Here is a 19,728-nt window from a genome sequence, read left to right as displayed (position 1 = left end):
ATCTCCCGGCACAGCAGAACAGATGACGGTCGGAAAAAGGAAAAATAGCAACTTAGCAGACAAGTTTGCCGGGTAAGGAGTGAGTGGACGGGGAGGGTTCCTGCGGGCCATGTGGGCTGAGTAGCCTTGTGTTTCTGCACAGCCTGGATTAATTGCTTTGGAGGGTACTCTGGGGGTGAGATTTCTCTGCGGCCCACCAAAATTTTCTCATAGCCCATCAGTGGGCCACAGCCCACCGGTTGGCGACTGCTGGATTAGAAGACCTCCAAGTTTCCTTCCAACTCTATTATTCTATTATTCTGCAATAGGTTTTTTTTTTTTTAGAATTAAGGGATTGATTTTACATCATATATCCTTGCACAGATGTATTATTGACCATGCTATTAAAAAGTCAGATACCAAATTTCCTTTTAGGGCTAACAATAAGGTTGATCAAAAGCAAATGTTTTCTTACTAATATGGTAAGTTTTCTATACCTACGTGGAAGATAAAAGGAATAGATAGAGCATAGGACAAAAGGAAGAGATTAAGTACTTAATAGATTAAAATATACCTTATAAGGCATTACAACACCAATAAAGCATGTGCTAGCACTACCTCTTGAGAGTTTGAGATGTTGTCCAGGTATTCACAGTCTCGGTAAAATATCTGCAAAAGATGGATCTTCTCAAGCCATTCCTTCTTTTGTGCCCATACCTGGTAGACTCTCTGCTTTGCCTCTATCAGAGTTTCTAATACACTTTGGATCTGAAAAGAAGAAGCCAACAGCTATAAAATGTCAGTAATAATCCATGAAGGGGCAATGGTTGATATTGCTGTTAACAGAAATACAGTGAGGCTCAATTTCCAATTATAATTACAGCAACTGTCTGTTTATACATGAGGAGGAAGGTGGGTGTGTTTTAATAAAACTCATTTTTCCTTTGAAAAGCACCATATCTTGCTTGGTTTTTATCTCACAGAATATCTAAACTTATTCATAACATGCTAATTTTGTGGAAATATTGGTGGTCTGAGCTCTGTGCAAAGTTACAAGATTGATGATAAAGTATATATACTTCTCCTGTTGCCATTTTCTGATCCAGTGCAAGGCCTTGTCCCAGCTGTGACACTTGCTCATAAATCTCATCTCGAGATTCAATCTCTGACAATAGCTGCTGAAGCTGATTAATCTTCAGACCACTGGTAGATACATCTCGAATGGTCTCCTCAGCTGCCATTTCTCTTATCATCCCAGATGCCCAGGAACAATAGTCCCATACCTTAAAATTGACGAAAGGAAAATGTAAGATGTCCTTATATGGCAATATAGGTAACAGATGACACTTCTTGTAGCTCAGTTCACACATAGCACTAAAATGGATTTATGGATTCACACATTGTGTTTTGCCTCAGACAAAAAAACTGTCAAGTCTATCTACCAAATATAGAATATATGTCCTTGGGCAAATAAATCCAGCTAAGTTGCAGCAAAACTATAAAGCAATTACAAAAGAATTTATGTAACTACTGTGCATCAAATACAAGTTTTATTTATACCGATTCATGTTCAAATTTCCTGTGCCTCTTTTTTGTTCTTGCTTTGCATAAAGCTTGGGGGTAAATCTTGGGCAGGAGATATAGTTTCCATTTGTTCCTGATTTTGTGCTACTAAATGCCTAATGTAATATCAGTCTGTTTTCATTTCATTTTGGAGAATTATCCCACATAATCACATAATGGCTTTTTATGGTATGCGAACCCAGTTAATGGTATGGATCTCCGTGGTTTGAGAGAGGGATTTTTTTTCCAGCTCCATTTTAATATGACAGAAACACAGTGATTAACAATAAAGGGGAGGAAAAACAAGTAATGATATAAGAAGAAACCATATAGGAAGACTATATGAGTTTTTCATAATAATTATGCTGGCAATACTATATTAAACATTCAATAGATTCACATAAAAGATGGATGTCAACCTTTAGCCTCATAGAAGCTCCTGCAATACAAAAGGCCTCTTGTTTTCCACAAGACCTAAGCAGGGTCATGCATCTTTAGAATGTAGGCTATAAATGATATGTTAATACAGGTACATGCTACAATAGTCTGCAATTAAACGTGTGCAATTCTGTGGTTCAGTTGCAGAATATTAGTTCACCATTCTGGAAAATATTGGCCAAAACAACCGGAGAACAGAATAGTATAAGATTTTAAATTTTTTTTTTTTAGAAAAGAACATTGAAATCCTCACATAGGTTTGGAAGCGGTATAATCTGCAAGCGTGTTCTAGCTGCTCCCTGTTTTGTTCCACTTTACACCGCAAAATTTCCCAATTCTCCATTAAGGCCTGTTGCTTTGCCTTGATCTCCGCTGCTTGCCTCTCAGAGCACAGGTAGAGCACGCCATCTGCTGTATCAATCAAAACATGCAGCTGCAAAACAGGAAAAAAGATGAAGTGAATCATTTAACTTTTAAAATAAAGTTTAGAAACCCATCCATCAGTGACATCTTTCCAGATGATGGATGTCTCCACTCCACTCTATACAGAACTTCATTAAGCAGCCAGTGTCTTGAATTTCAGTTTGCAGGGACGAACAGACCTCAGAAAATTAAACTATTAAAACAGACTCTCTGTCTGGTCTATTTACACTAGCTGGGGATTTGAAACTGGCACAATATCTGCAGCTGGCTGTATTAAGTAGCCCATGAGGACAATCTGTCATGTCTATATGAGAAATAGTCTGATAGCACTGTCAGGAAGACGAAGAAGACAGCCAAATCGTTTTTGTTTCTGAAGACATGACTGCCTCCCGTTTGTCTATCAGCAAATCTGTCAGGCCAAGTGCTGCTTTTCCTTCTTCTCTCTACTCAGTATGTTCATCCTCTTTCCCTTTCTTCCTCCAAAAAGGAGGGGGAGGAAGAATCGCTGAAGCTAGCAGCTCACAAGGCAGTTTTGTTGGAGAAATACTGGGGAGGTGAAAGTAAGGGCAATGTTGGGTGGACTGGGATTGCAGCTACGGAGCTTCCTCTCCTTTCCCAAAGGTCTCAGCCCAGGGGTGGGATTCAAATTTTTTAACAACTGGTTTTGTGGGCATGGCTTAGTTGGTGGGCGTGGCTTGGTGGTCATGTTATTGGCTGGGCATGGCCAACTCAATATCACTCACATCGAGGCACGCACCTCCTCGCCTGGCCTCTCATGACTGTGGGGATGTTACAACAGTCGTAAGTGTGAAAAATGGTCATAAGTCACTTTTTTCAGTGCCGTTGTAACTTTAAATGGTCACACCACACAAGCAAAGTACCAGCAAAGGAGGGGGAAAAAAGTTCCTGAGACAGGAAGTCTAGTCCTGCCAAGAATGTAATAAGGGTTAACGGAGAGGCAGTTTCTGTAAGCAACACCAGAATGTTTCCTTCCTGCCTTCCTTACAGGATTAGGCCAGTAATTTCTTCTAACAACTGGTTCTCCGAACTGCTTAGAATGTTAACAACTGGTTCTAGCGAACAGGTGCGAACCTGTAGAATCCCACCCCTGTCTCAGCCTGGTAATTCATATCATTTCTCCTCCTGGGTGGTAAGGAGATAAAAGAGCTATAGGTGGGATATCCCCATTTCAAGGCAAGGAAGGACTCGATCCATCTCATCCATAGCACTTGAAAGAACCCTCTGAGAATGTCCTGGTTCAAGACATGTGCTTTCTTCCTTGGTTCATTGATTAAATTTATGTCTCATATCTCATTCAAGTGGTGCGGTGGCCTAGAGGTAGAGCTCTCGCCTCACAATCAGGAGGCTGTGAGTTTGATCCTAGATAGAGGCAGATATTTCTCTCTCTGGGCACAATAAGAATATATTTGCTGAACAAAACTCCGCATTGATGAAATGAAGGGCATCCGGCCAGTAAACACTCAGCTCCATTCAGTTGCCCAGACTCTACCCCGCAAGGATTATGAGGTCATTGTTCTGTCCTTTATAATTACTGACTGAATGTATAAAGGCAGACAGATAACTCTACAAAGCATCCATACAAAGTTTCTTTATTGGTTCATCAGGTATCCTCATATATAATTCACGGTTACGTTGAGATTCATCTCAGTGTCCAAATCTTTGCATAGCTGAATTCATAGTGTAAAAGGATAGTGCTCTTTTCATCCCCATAATGAAGGAGCAAGCAGGGTGAGGCACCAGCATGCTGCTGGGGTCCAGGCAAGAGTGAAGGAACCTCCCCCAACCCACCAAGGGTCAATTCAGTGACCAATCAGGATTACAGATGTGACCACATGACATGGACTACATTTCCCAGGATGCCTTAACTCATTTACCTTAAGGGACAGCTCCCAGTTCCTAACTAACTATCCCAATTCCCAATTAACTATAAACTGTCTGGACAGCACAGTCATTAAAAGATAATGATGATGGTATCCCATATTTCATTCATGAATTCAAGGTGGCATACCTAGCACTTGCACCCTCTAGTTTTCCCTGGAATAACTTACATTAACATAGGGTCGCTGGCCTAGTGTTACCGAATGAATTTCCATGTCTGAAGATAGACTATAACCTGGCTTTCCTGCTCCTAGTTTAATGCATCAACCACTTGTTGATGGCATCTTGCTGATGATTAGTTTCAGTTCAAACTCATATTTAAAGCATATCATATTTAGAAGACAAGAATGCAGGCACATTCAAAACAAAGACCATTATATCTGTAAGCTTCCCAGAGTTGCTGTGAGTTGGACAGTCATGTAAATTTTCTTAATACACTTTTTTAGGACTGCAGTATATCTTACCTGTTGCTCATTCCCAAATAATTCATGCTCAAGAGTTGCTTGCTTACGTAGCTGTGACTGCACCCCATTTAGATCTTTTGCAATGGAATCTGGGATGGTCTTCAATTTGTCCTAAAGACCAAACACATTTTCTGTTAATCACTCTGGTCTGGTTTTGTTTTAAGATAGGCAATACATAAAACTCCTTTCTTTTGCAGATGTGGGAGTCTATTTATAAATAAACAACATTACCCATAAAGTGATCTAAATCCCTCCCTCCCACTTTGCTCTAGAACCTATCTTTGATACTGGAAAGAAAGTGGCTGAAGAAAAAAGTATGTTATGCTGTGGAGTACAATTTAATTCCCTTATTCATCTGAGCCAAATTTCTACATTTCTATATGTATATATGAAAGAAATATGGGAATAAAATATTGGACAACTGTTTTTATTTCCCCTTTTATATTTTCCTGATTTAAAAATGTTATGGGCAAATGTAAATGTTCACCATACTATAATTTTACATTTATTGTCAGCCATCAAGTTTACTTAGAGTGGAAAAGCTAGGCAAACAAATAGAAATGAATGGTTGTTGTTCCATATCTGATCTGAGCCTCAAAAAGACAGTGTTTGTGTCTGTTTTCTGATGCAATTTTCACCTCAATGTGGCTGAGAGCTTCCATCAAGTCCTGCAGGCACTTGTAAATTACTTCAGCATCTTGCAACTGTTTGCCTTTGTAGTTTGTCATCTCCAGCAACTCCTGCCAGTCATTGCTAAAGTGGGGAAAAAGTCACAGATATGAGGCAGTAACCAGAAGCAAGTCAAAAGTGGACAGGCATGAAAGAATGTGTCAGTCAGTGATGAGCTACCTATCAATCAGCTATGCCAATTTCTGGTGGTGTTTTTCTGGAATGGAAGTTAAAAAATACACAGTGGTGTCATACTATAAATCTAACTACTTTCCCCTTGCAAGAAATCTATCAGAATTTCTTGAGTTAAGATTTAAAACAAATTAAGAAATGTGTACATGTGTACAATTTTATTGTACTGAATTAATTAACAAAAATATACATGTATGCATATAGGACTGGAGATGATGATGGAAAAGGTTTTGGCAATAGCCATCCATCCATCCATCCATCCATCCGTCTGTCTGTCCGTCCATCCATCCATCTATCTATCTATCTATCTATCTATCTATCTATCTATCTATCTATCTATCTATCTATCTATCTATCTCTGAGAGGTTTTCATACTGATAAATTATATAAACAAACCAATAATACTATACTGTAAACTAATAAAAGTGTTCGGGTCTTTTTCCCATGTAAGATTAAGAGTATCTTGGCAACGTTTCGGCGAGGTCCCACTCGCCATCCTCAGGCTGGTGCTTTTGGCTTCTGCTTGCACTGGCACGAAGCCGAAAGCACCAGCCTGAGGATGGCGAGTGAAAATTCTGAATAGTTCAAGAAAGATCTTAGGTCTTGCAGCAAAGTAGACAGGCCACCCAAATGTTCTTCATGGAAGGTTTTTCCCCCCATATGGCTCTTTTACAGCTTCCTGATCCTTGTCTTGTGAAAGAAAAGACCAGACTGAAAAATTAATGGAAAAAAGACAAGAATGCTTTCTTACCTCAACTGTTTCTGCTTCTTCCGAATCTCCCTGGATTCAACATGGCCATAATCCAACATTTTCTGTGCTAACTGATGACATGCAGCAACTCTCTGGGCAGCAATTTCCATCTGATGCTGAGATTTTTCATATTTGACACAAAGAAGCTTTTGAAGAAAATGAATAGAAGAAAAAAATGAAATGATGAATAGTTTTGAATTTTCCAAGTTAGCCCATCTGATTTTTCCTGTGTGATCTCAGTATGAATTTATTTCAAAGTACTGTGTCTACTAAAATCTGAAATTCCAAATATCTTCTTCCATATTTTGTTCTAGAAGGATAATCCTAGAGCAATTTGAAAAGATTTACATCTTTCTTGCAGTTTTATGTCTGCTCAAACAATAATAAATATTACACAGGGAGTCTATTCATGGCATTGACTTTATTTCATAAGAGCTAAAATTTTACTCAACCTCTTATCTGCACATGATTCTGTCAAAATGCCAAAGTCTCCAACAGAAACCAAATAAGATTTTAGGACATTAGAAGATTGGTTAAGCATTTATTAGATTGGTGTGCTTGTTTTTTTTATCCCATTTTAGGACAATAGGATTTTTTTTGGCATTGGTTTTGAATTCTGTCAACTAACTTATAATCTAGTAGTACAATACTTTTGCTTGAGCAGTAGCTTGAATTACTGGAAAATATCTTCCGATTCTGTGATGCTAATTATAAATGAAATCTAATCATGCAAAATCTATTTTTTAAAACCATCTCAAGTAAAAACAAAAAAGGAAAGCAAAAAAAAATATAGTGACCTCAATGAGATCATGTATCATATGAACAATGCTTTGGAGGGGGAAGGGATTATTTATTTGACTTCAAACTTTAGCCTCTAATCCAAGGGTGATCAGTTACTACTCCAACTGATAATCATATCTATGTTTATTTCAAATAGGATCATTCTTTTGATTTATTGTGCAATCTTCTTGATCAGAAAAATAATATTTTCATCATTATTCTGTTGACATCTTATTAATTTTTTTACAATGAGTAATCATGAATAGATTACTCTTTATTCACATATCTAAATTTCATAAATATTTCTTGTCTGCAAAAGTTCTCTAAAATAATTATTAGTCAATGCATTAAAATGCCTAAAAAGATGAATCAAATTCTGGTGACTTTATAGATACATTCACATAGTATCCTTGACAGCAATACAGAAATAGTTTACCTTTGTCTTCTTCTGAGATGCTATTTCAACTTCTCAGTCCAGTCTATGGCCCTGATGTTTCCAGGTATCCTATCCAAGTATTAGCTAAACTTAAACAACTTACCTTCTGAGCCCAGAGGTTGGCCAGAGGCTATTCTCAGTTGAAAGTAATCAGTTTCACCAACACCTTAACTCAACAGCTTGGTAGATTATTCCAACCCCAAAGAACATGTTATTTTGTTCTATTTTACATGTATGAAGTCACTCTTGTAAAAATCATGTATGAAGCCAGTCTTCCTGAACAGTCATGTTATATATTTTATACCATTGCAATATATTCTGCAAATCTGTTTAACTATTAGCATTATAACTTACAAGGACATGGTCATAATCAGCTCCATAGTCTTCAGAACTGGCCACCTGCTTCTTCTCATTGATCCAGCCCTCAAGATCTTCATATTCTCTCAGAAAGTCATGTAGTTCAAGTGTCTCCTCCAACCGTTTACCCCTAATTTGAAGATAAAATAGACAGAACAAAGGCAACAGAAAGCTAAGGAGTTTTGATACAATCACTGTGTAAAAATTACACAACCAGTATCATTTTGAAGCTTAAGGCCAATGATTATAACTGATAGGATATGGATAGAAGACCCTTATGCAGCATTAGGCTAAGGACATCTATGTTAGTGTACTTTGCCTTCTTCAACTTTCCTCCTTAAAAATAGCCAGATTTCTACCATTAAGGGGAAAAAAGATAGGAAGAATGCTCTAAAAATATGGGTGGATTCTACATGGGTTACACTTTTATTTATTTATTTAATCAATGTATAAGACTGCCCTTCTTGTAGATGTGACTCTGACACCAATAAAAATAATATTAGCAAAAATTGTGGCTTCATTATATATGAGTGAAGAGGTAGGATCAGTTTAACAATAAATACTCCTCTGAAAACAGCCAAAAAAAGTAGTTCATCTGGATATGGATGGATGGTGCATAGGTGACATAACCTTGTGTCTAAGCAGCATGTTCCTGCTTCCCTGTCTTCTTATGAACTGCCTATTTTTTTTAGCCAAGATAATTTCCACGAAGAGGACAAATACTTTCACCTTGTTGTATATAAAGCATAACATATGATTATGTAGAAACCAACACATGCTGCAACTTTCCTTCATGACTACATAGACTCATATGCATTTTTTTTGCCTCTGCAGACATGATGTATGATTATCTCCTACTGAATTATTAGGATTGAGCTCTCTGGCAAGGCAATATAAAACCAACACGCACAAAAAATCAGAAGACTCCCATGATTTTCACATTGTATGATTGAAATTCACTTCCCAATGAAAAGAAAAGGGAAAAAGGTGACAAAAAAGAAAAGAAAGCTAACAAGAAAATATATAATTGGATCACACAGTCTTTTTTCCTCCCCTACCTTGCTTTGGCCAATGTTTGTAGTTCTTGAAGCTTTGTGTGGACCTGTCTTTGAGGCATATCAACTTCATCGTAATGGATAGAGTCTGAAAGTGGTAGAGTTTTGGCAGTTTCTTCTAGTTCCACAACTAAGTTCTGATAAATGCCAATTTCATGCTCTAGAGCCTGACCCAAAATAAGTACCAGTTAAAGAAAAAATGTAGAACATTCAACACTGACAAAAAGTAGTCCAGTTTTACTTGATGTACAAAGATGATTCAGGAACCCCAAATTAGCAGACAATGTCCAGTTTAACTGAAGCCATATTCAACACATATAAAGCAAGCTAGAAGCCATTTACATGAGTCTTCCAAATGCAAAGTTTGTTAGAAGCCATTGTAAAAACAGATATACATAAATAATGTACTGACAGGGAATTACTAATAAGAAGCATAAACTATATGGCAGTAGAAGCAAGTTGTTTACAAAGGATTTCCTAAGAAAGGAGCAACTTTATGATAGCTCTGTACGTGGTTAAAGACAAAGAAGTCGCTTTTCAAAATCAACCAATTACTGTTTGAGAATTGTTATTTGATCCTAATAAGATACATATGAGGGTGATGCCTCTAACCAACTTGATAAAAGTGCTTGTTTTCTTGCAAAATTTATCATCTGTGAGAAAATACTCTGATCCCAGTTTCAATGAAGCAACTTTATTAAGCACTCTTTAGTTGTTGGTTCGCAGTTGTTTGGGCATTCAGCAATATTTTTCCACATTGAAACTGAAATACCATACTAGGTTTATTTCAGGACTGTATAGAACTATAAATAATAGGTTGGAGCATACTTAAGAGGGCAAAAACCTGGCTACAGCCTTGTAGAGCAGGGCTGTCAAACTTGAGGCCCACAGGCCAGATGAATCACTGCTGGTCACACCCATACCCAGTTTAGCAAAGGATAAAAAGATTGAGATATGTCATGTGACGATGCCGTGATGATGTGACTTTGACACTCCTGTTGTAGAGTTTGTGTGGAAATTATTCATCATTAGATGAGTATTATTATTGTCTACTTCCCTTGTCTTTTGACATATTGCTACTGTTCATAGCAATTAAAAACAGATGATGTGATGATGTTTTTCAAATCGATGTGAAAAACTAGACAGACCCATGAAGATGAAATAAACTTGAATATGATGAAATATATTATTTCTTTGAACTTTGAACAAGGTGCTGGGTAGTCCATGGTGGAAGATATTCAAGGCTGAATTCTTGAGTTCTTGGTGTTCTCTAAGCTTGCTTCTTTTCTTGCAGAAGTTTCCTTAGTAGGTTAAATAACATCATCAGTGCATGGAGGAATATAATTTTCTGACTGTTTATATATAGCATGGTAACTTCTCCTACCAACCTTGATTGGGGTATTATTTCTTCTTAAATGATTTTGGGAGGGATATTGTTTCTTCTTTGCTCATCCTTGTTTAACTGGTGCTGGTTCTCAATGATCTAGTATTGGTTAATAGGTATGTGAGTGCTTGATCTTTGATTGCTTCCTTTCTTGAGTGGCTTATAGACTGATCTTATCTTAATATTTTTATCTGTTAATGGCTGACTCATCAGAATGCCATGTCCCCAGGAATTTTCTTTCACTTTGGATTTAGCTTGTTCTCCTAGATCCCATGCATTGGTGATATTTCTTAATTTGGAAACGAAACATCTGCAGGAACAGAAACAGGCTCAGAGACCATCAGAAGCCCAGTGTGCATTGATAATGTTGACTGGTTTATCAACAGAACTTTTAGAGGGCCCTTACAGCATGATTTCTCTTAGGGCAAGAAAATTAAAGGGGATGTGGGTGTGTGTGGACCAATTCTCATTTTAAAAAGTAGTCCATGTAGAGTTAATATTACTGTCAGAACACAACATAGTTCATAGACAATATGAATTTGTCATATCAATTAAGAATCAATATTTTAAAATTAGCCTATATGTATGTATGTATGTATGTATGTATGTATATGCCTGTAACTATTCAACATCTCAGTAATCCTACACAGTTTGTAGTCTGTTTATATATATATATAAGTTACCTTATGTTTTGCTATATGGTTAAGAGTTGCGGCTTCATCATTACCACAATCTTTGTTGGTGACCAGAGGAAGCTTCTCTGCCACCCAATTCTCGAGGTCCCAAATATCCATTAAGAACTTTAAAAAAATGAAAAGTACACATGGTGATATTAAGTAAACATAAGAAGCACTAACTTTCACAGATTAGTTCTATAAAATAGTATTTTTGCATTCTTAATATTAAATAAAAAGACAGCTAAAAGGACCACATTTATTAATTAAGTACAAGGACAGAGATAAAATTTTCAGTGCTTCAGGAGACAATGCCAAGGAATTTATAAATCTGAAACTACAGTGATAAGACATACTTGAAAGAACAAAATGAGCAAAGTCAGAAAGGAGTCTTTCTTGTTTCAAAAGGAAAAAAGTTTATCTATCTATCTATCTATCTATCTATCTATCTATCTATCTATCTATCTATCTATCTATCTATCACCTACCTACCTACCTACCTACCTACCTGTCTGTCTGTCTGTCTTGGCTAGCCTTTGTAAAGGATGAAGCAGGAAGAAATCAGCTCAGCCAAAACAGAATTGTCATATAAAGGCAAGGCAGCTATCCCTGATTTTGAAGGATGGGAAAAGAATGGCCAAAAGTCTGTTGATTCAAAAGAGAAAGAGGAAAAAAAAAAGGATTTAAACTGGGCGACTGATGTATATATAGAGTCTGACTCCCATATCCTGAAGTAGCCAGGCCTCCTATTTATGCCTTATCATTGATATCATCATCAATATTACTATTCTCAACTTTAGCCATTTTAAGATGTATGGACTGCTACTCCCATAATTTCTTGCTGCCTAGAGAATTCTGGGAGTGGAAGTCCACACATCTTAAAAGTTGTCAAAGTTGAGAAACACTGGTTTATATCTCTTCTTTATTGTCATATACATTGCATATTCTTGAAAAATAAAAAGGGAGAAAATGGAATAGGAAGTACTAAACAGGAAATGCAGGTGAATTTACTTGCAAAATATTGGTTGTATTGTAGCAGAGAACTGTAAGGTAAACAAGCCAAAGAACCAGAAGTCTGGGAATTCTCACCACAAGGAAAATGGATTCCTTAAGCTATGCAGAATTCCATATTGCAATTTGTGATACTGCCAATTGAATGTTTTCAATCTATGTTGAGTGATAGCAGAGCTGGAGGTAAATTAGTTCAGCTGCCCAACCATAGTAAGAAATAGGCAGTTCCAAGACCAACACCAAACTGGAAATCTTGTGTTGTTAGTTGCACGATGTAAAAGGGGGTGTTGTCAAAATACAGTGATATATTTATTTATTTATAAATTTTATTTGCCGCCTGATTCATATCCAAAGGCCCTGGGAAGCTCACAATATTAAAATATATATACATATACCTGATAGTAAACAACTGACTGCTGCAGTTGCTTAATTTTTTTATCACATGCTTCTTCCAGCTCTGTCCAGTTTTTGCTCAGTTCCTGGCACTTTTCTTTGATTCTCTGAGAAGATATGCACGTATCTTCTGCCACAGCATTCCCCTTTTCTAGAACCCTGGATATTTGCTGCTTATGGGCTTTCACTTCAACTTGTAATTCCTAGAAGACAAACAGCCAGAAATGTGATGGAAAGGTGACAGGCAAATAGACGAAAGAAACATCCAAGAGAAACTTGGAGTCTATGTGCTATTTTTCAAAGCCTAAGTTTACTGAGTTATTTTTTTTAACCAAAATCTCAAAACAAAAAATTACCTTCTCCTAGTGTTTGTTCTTATATCCAGAGATGTATCTGAACCAGAAGAGAAAAACTTGGATTCCTGAAACTCTTCTTTTCATTCTGAAGGGAAAGTTTACTAAATGCATCTATTATTTCTTTGATGGCATCTAATATTTCTCTGATGGCAGTTGCAGGAACAACTGTGTTGATGGCTTGGCTATCATTGTTCTGCCAAACAGGCCATATTCATTCTTAATTACAGGTATATAATTTTCATGATTTAAACCTAATGCATGATATTGATAATATTTTGAAACTGGTCTCTAGTGACATTTTTTTAAAAATCCAGATCGTTATACTGGTTAAAGTGCTAGAAACCAGGAGATTGTGGGTTCTAGTCCTATCTTAAGTGTGAGAGACAGCTGGGCAAGACCTTGGGCCAGTCACTATCTCACCTCACCTCAAATGTAAAAAGTGAAATGCTTTTGAAAGTCCCCAGTCCGATTTTCAGAAGAACCATTATAATTAAGACTTACCTTCAGCTTCTGTAGCAAGCTTTGAGCCCCATTTAAAGATTTTCCTTGGATTGTGGATTTGGCAATGGACATTCGCTCACCAATCCACTGCATTTCCATGTCATGGTAATGGTAGAACTGAAACAGTTCCACACTTGCCTCCAACAGCTGCCCCCGCTCCGCAAGAGGTTTTTGGAGGGAATCAAATCTGTAGATTAGATTTTTTTTTAAAAAAAAAGGCTGTTCACATTTGTATATTTAAAAAGAATCATTAGCTAAACATTTCTAACTGATTGGTCCTATTAATACTAATGCCATTACTACTATTAGTAAAAAATAATAATGCTAGACCAGAAGAGAAAGCAATATATTTTCCACAACTATTTTACATTATAATTATCCAATCTATGGAGCATGTGGCAATTTTAATCCAAGTGTATTGCTTTTGTGTAATTTGCTGTATTTTCTTATGCAGTACTTTCCAGAAAAATAAAAGAGATTAAAAAAAAACCTTTTGGGGTGACTGCAAACAGCATTTTTTTGGTTATTTATTGATCTGCAAAGACAGAAACATTCCACATAATAAGGTCACCTGATACAGGTGATTGTGCAATGAAGATGTGTATAGAAAGTTTAAAGGTTACACTAAGTGTGCTAAACCAAACAAACTTGATGTACCTATTTCATAGCTTTTTCTTACTTTAAATGAGGCAAATCAAATTTGAAGGTTTCTACTGAAATTCAGCCAGGCAAGCTGAGAATTGTACACCTCCCAGAGTCACCATGTATAACTTGGGAGGCCCTATAAATCTGCTTAATAAATAAATAAATGTTCCGGGGACAACAAAAAAGGCTCTGGGGCTGCCTGGAGACCATAGGTTGCCTCTTTTCTCTTAGCAAGTATTTAACTTTAATATTTAAATATCTAATTAATTAATTTAATATTTAAAATATTTTATTGCTACAAAAAAAATCCTATGAGGCAGATTAAGGTGAAAAATATGTCTTGTTATTCTTCCATAGAAGAAGGGAAAAATGACTTGTCTGCTGACTTTTCCGACAGCCAATCTCAGTATTCAGTCACTGTAAGCATACTAGTAGTTTTTTTGCTCCCTACCTTGTACAATAATTTGTACAATAACCTTGTACAATAACCTTGTACAATAATTTAGAAATAGTCTTTGGATTTCTGATCCCTGGAAGAAGAGTAGCTCACCTTTCCAGATAACTCTGGGTCTCATCAAGAATCTTCTCTCTATTGAAATGATGTGTAGCTACACTCTTGGCATGAGACACAATGGAATTCATTTTCTCAGCCAGTCCATGCATTTCATTTTCTAGCTGTCTATGCTCCTTGAGTAAATTGCGACTGGAACGCAAATCATGACCCAATTCTGCATTTCGGAGCATCCTTTCTATCTTCTCTATCTTCTCGTCAGCATCCTAAGGAAGGAAAAGTAGAAATCTTATTATGTCCATTTCAGAAAATTTCCAGATCTTCCCAATTCAATGATTCTGTCTTTTTGCATTCAGACAGTACACCTGCTTCAATATTTGATCTTACTAAATTTTGTGGGCCAACATGTAGAATCTGGCTATAGGGAAATTAAAAGTGGCGCTTCCATTTCTGTAGTTTCCTATTGTTTTTATATAATGTCTTAGATGTTTTAGTATTTGTAAGGTATTTTAAATTTAACTGTAATAAATCATTCATTCATGCATTGCTCCTGACCTCAAGAATCTCCATCAGTTGTTCCTGCTGGCCAGCCTGCCTCAATTTATCTCCATGTTCTATCATCTTGCTATAGAGTTTCTCCCATTTCTTCTTTATTTCTGACATTTTGTCCTGAATGGAATCTGCAGCATAGTGGTCATTTTGTATCAGCTGATTTCCAGCCTAGAGAAATGCAATACATTCAGTCAAAAACATATTTCTTGATAACCCGCAAAATTGTAATGGTTGTTTCTACCTGCCGATCTTTATTCAGAGAAAATGCATGCATAGAGTAAAACTTCATAACTCATACCAATTGTTGATCATCAGTTATCAATAACAATAATATTACACCTATACATCTTGAGTGAAGACACACTGTCAAATATTATTGAATTACTGGCCCTTTTATTAGTTATCTTTCTACCTGCATGAAATCACCTTACCGTCATTACCCCCATAAAATGCTTCTTATTGGCCATCATTTCTTGTTCCGCAGCCTCATGCCTTTTCAGCTTCCGTAAGATATTTGTGGGGTCACGATAGGACTCATCTGAGGCTATCTTGTATTTTTCTTCCATCCATACCAAGAGTTCAGCAGTGTCACGAATGAACTCCTAAAATTGTACACATTAGATTTTGAGAACCTGAGTAGAGAGTACAGTATGATGTGCCTTACACCTAGCATATTAAAGACTCCTATGACCCAGAATACTTTCATAAAAAGTATTTTGTTGACTTTTTGTTGAAAATGGGGGGAAAAAATGAAACGATGATTTCTGGATTTACCGATTAAAAAGGTTGACTGTATAGGGATAGAGAAGAATTATGTGATGTAATCTTAAGAGAGGGAGAAGGGATAATAATTTGGTTTGTAGCTGCTATAAAAGGATCAGAACTCAGTTCTTTAATTATCTTTTTCTTTTCTTGTTTGTACTGTTTTTCACTCTTTTTCTTTTATATTTTTCCTAATTCACATTTATGTATATTATTATGCTTATCTTTTTATGTAAATATCTTATACATACATACATACATACATATGATACACACACACACACACACACACACACACACACACATATGGATCTTTGGTTATTCGGGTTTTCTCCCACGTAAAATTGGAAGTATTTTGGTGACGTTTCAACAAAATCTCATTCGTCATCTTCAGGCTTCTCCCACACTATAGCTGCATCACTACCCACTTCAAACCCCTCCGAGCCATACATGAAGCGAACTGACACCCACCATGAAGATGTGGCATGACCACGAACTCGAAGCCAAACAGCAGGATCACAGCTCACCAGCTCAAATCCCCCAGCAACTAAGACTAACCTGAACACAACCAAGCCCCCACCTGAACAGAACACAACTCCAGCCAATCAGAACATGGCCAACCCCCCAACCAATGAGAACAGCCCCCCACCCAATCAGAACACAGCCAAGCCCCCACCCAATCAAGTCACACCCCCACTAGCACTTAAAAGGAAGAAGCAGCTGCAAGGTCACATCACTCTGAGAAGCACAGAGCCGAAGACACAAGCCTGAAGATGATGAATGAGACTTCATCGAAACGTTGCCTAGATACTTCCAATCTTACGCGGGAGAAAACCAGAATAACCAAAGATCCATATATATATATATGTTTTCTGAGGTTCTCGCGGGTATTTGTATGTGGATCTTTGGTTGTTCGGGTTTTCTCCCGCGTAAGATTCGAAGTATCTAGGCAACGTTTCGATGAAGTCTCATTCATCATCTTCAGGCTTGTGTCTTCAGAAATCATCTTCAGAAAACCCGAACAACCAAAGATCCATATATATATATATATATATATATATATATATATATATATATATATATATGGCATTCGGCTTTGCTCGGGTATTTTCCCATGTCATAGTAGTTGTGCTTTTAAAGTTGTAGCGACGTTTCAGCAGAATCTCATCTGCCATCATCAGAAGCCTGAATGCCATATCAAAGCTGAATGCTACACACACACACACACACACACATATATATATATTTGTTTTCTTAAGTTTTCGCAGGTACTTACATGTATGGCATTCAGCTTTGTTCGGGTATTTTCCCACGTCATTGTAGTTGTGCTTTTAAAGTGGTAGCAACATTTCGGCAGAATCTCATCTGCCATCATCAGGCTTCTGTATAGTGTATACAGAATGCACAACTACAATGACGTGGGAAAATATCCGAACAAAGCTGAATGCCATATATATATATATAAATATGACTGACAAGGAAAACTAGATGTATGTGTCATTAAATCACCAGGAATTCAGCTTGACTTGAAGAAGATCTTACTTTTATTATTGTTTCCATCACTTATTTACAGCCAATGCAGAATACAGAAATAAAACATTTTTTTCTGCAGGAGACTTAAGGATTTTATACCTATTCTTTAAGAAATACGTTGCCCACTTTTAAATGAATGTCCAAGCTGCCTTTTACAGTCTCAGTGAATGACCACAAAACTCAGTGTTTTCTCATGTTAAAGCTATCAGAATATGAAGTTGTAAACTTATCTACACAAAGATAATTTTAAATGAGGGAAAAATTTAGGATTGTGATCTTTCAACTGGAACAAGCATATATCTGGAATCAGAGTAGCTTTAACTCTAGTAGGATTCAACAAGGCATTTACAGTCTGGCTTCTTTCTTATATGCCTTTGGAGAATGAACATGTTTAGTTTCCTTGCAACATTGTCTGTGGAACATTGTAGTAATGTTCATTTTGTTTTGTCTCCCAGGGTAGCTGCCCAGGCAATTTGATCCTATAAGGTTGGTGTTATTTGAGTTCCTTTGATTAACCAATGTCATCTGTTGGGACCTGAAGAATATGCCTTTTCTGCAGCAGCTCCTCCATTCTGGCATATACTCATAATACATTATTATTAGCTTTAATATCCTATTTTAGCCCAATTACTGTATTTGAAGCGTGAGCCCTTAAACTCACATGCAGGCGGAGAGGATATAAGTCTCAGTAAACAAAATTTAATTACATTAAGTAAAAGAAGTGTAACATATCCTTTTTGTCTTTATGTGCAGACCGTGTACTACCATGTCAAGCTAAGCCAAGACCAAACAAACCATAGTATAACTAGGCTCACAGGAATATGCAACTTTTCTGGGCTTTTCAGTGGGATGCTGAGTCCTTTCCCATAAAATAGAGGGTGGGAAAGAAACGAAACTACTTTTACATTTCCTTTAAATTAAATATAGTTCTTGTATTTAATCATTTTCCATTCTGCCTGGGGTATAAGCATGCATATATTTTATAATTTACTAACACATTTCAGAACTTGGAGGGCACATATGGTCCTAAGGTCACTGGTTATACATTTCTGATTTAATATGACAGTTGGATGAAGTATGTTGAGTTGGAAATGCATAGTTCAGAGTGTTAAGTTCAAGTTTTTTACAAATAGTATGCAACAGATCAACATTCTGACCTGTAGTAGAAGAGAATCTAATAGCCTCCCTTTTCTCTGCTCATATTTATTTATGAGCAATTTCCATCTTTCACATAAGGTAACCATTGTCTTCTTAATCCTGCAGAAGAAGTAACAGAGGCTTCAGTTTCTCAATAAATAAACAAAATTCTAGAGAACCAGGAAGGAACAGAAATAGAAATAGGAAAATAGCTATCATGACTTCTATAAATAGAATTATAGGTGCGGAAGATAAATACATAAAGACTCAAGTCCCTTAATTCTAGTGAGCCATGTACATTATTACAGTTTAATCTACCATTAATTTTACATTTAATACAGCAAATGTACTTGATTTTTCTGGTTAGAAGAAAAAACGTTATTGTTATACAAATTCTTTTTGTGAACTTAAAGATGCAAAGTTTTCTTTATGTGGCTAAGGGAAACTGAGGCCCAGTGAATCTAAGTGATGTGTTTTAAGTTGTTCAGTGGGCTCATTTCAGACAACAGGTCTCTTCATGGTTTGCACTACCCATTTTAATATTAACACAGTGCCAACATTTGTGTTACCATAAGCTATTTTTCCCTTACCGTAAAAACTTCTGTTTTTCTTCTTTATGTTTAGGCTGCTTAGAACAGGGGTCGCCAACCTTTGGAACCTCAGGGACCACCAAACTCATAATTCTAAATCCCGCAGACCAGAGACCCTGGGAAAATCCCCCAAAAATCTGCAGGAAAATTCCCCACCCTGTTTTCCTACCGATCGATCATTCTTTATTTAAGATCACAGAATACCATCCACAGCTCCGTTCTCAGGGGAAGAGAGGGAGAGAGAGACTTTTGGCTTCATGCAAGGAAAGCAACAGAAGCATCAGAAGTCTTTCTTTCTCTCCCCCAAACTCTGCCAGAAATGAGTCTTTGTGAGACTTGTCACACCGGCGCAGCCTCTTGGAGCAGGAGGCCTTGCAGGCTCCCAAAGACTCATTTCTGGCGGAGTTTGGGGGAGAGAAAGAAAGACTTTTGCCGCTTTCCTTGCATGCAACCAAAAGCCAAAGAAGAAAGAAGTGGAAAGAAGCAGCCCGGTGGCCAGGCCAGGTGCGTGGGGCAAGTCCCCCCCCCGACCTTTCCCACTTCCCCTCACTGCCTTGTGTTGTTTGTAATGCAAGTGATGCAAGCCTTGTGTTCCTGTGGGCCATGTGGGTGGCGCAGCCTTGTGTTCCTGCAAAGCCTGGATTAATTGCTTTGGGGGTGACATTTTTCTGCG

The 19,728-nt window shown here is 37.2% G+C and overlaps 1 protein-coding gene across 1 annotated transcript in view; it reads right to left on the bottom strand.

Moving 5' to 3' along the window:
- SPTBN5 (spectrin beta, non-erythrocytic 5) overlaps window positions 1–19,728 on the bottom strand; it is a 98,640-nt gene that overhangs the window by 55,577 nt on the left and 23,335 nt on the right. Inside the window, exons 19-33 of the mRNA XM_087931059.1 lie at window positions 18,486–18,585; window positions 15,465–15,635; window positions 15,037–15,201; window positions 14,521–14,747; window positions 13,326–13,512; window positions 12,471–12,671; window positions 11,074–11,190; window positions 9,010–9,173; window positions 7,949–8,081; window positions 6,379–6,524; window positions 5,405–5,519; window positions 4,767–4,877; window positions 2,234–2,413; window positions 1,059–1,262; window positions 598–747 (exon numbers count right to left, since the gene is read on the bottom strand). Of these exons, the coding sequence (XP_087787185.1) occupies window positions 598–747; window positions 1,059–1,262; window positions 2,234–2,413; window positions 4,767–4,877; window positions 5,405–5,519; window positions 6,379–6,524; window positions 7,949–8,081; window positions 9,010–9,173; window positions 11,074–11,190; window positions 12,471–12,671; window positions 13,326–13,512; window positions 14,521–14,747; window positions 15,037–15,201; window positions 15,465–15,635; window positions 18,486–18,585 (2,371 nt within the window). The remainder of the gene's footprint in view (window positions 1–597; window positions 748–1,058; window positions 1,263–2,233; window positions 2,414–4,766; window positions 4,878–5,404; window positions 5,520–6,378; window positions 6,525–7,948; window positions 8,082–9,009; window positions 9,174–11,073; window positions 11,191–12,470; window positions 12,672–13,325; window positions 13,513–14,520; window positions 14,748–15,036; window positions 15,202–15,464; window positions 15,636–18,485; window positions 18,586–19,728) is intronic.

This window comes from Pseudonaja textilis, chromosome 1 (genome assembly GCF_049901715.1).
Source record: "Pseudonaja textilis isolate UNSWEBS1 chromosome 1, rPseTex1.2, whole genome shotgun sequence".
Taxonomy (NCBI): Eukaryota; Metazoa; Chordata; class Lepidosauria; order Squamata; family Elapidae; genus Pseudonaja; species Pseudonaja textilis.
This window is presented reverse-complemented; position numbering and strand designations above follow the sequence as displayed.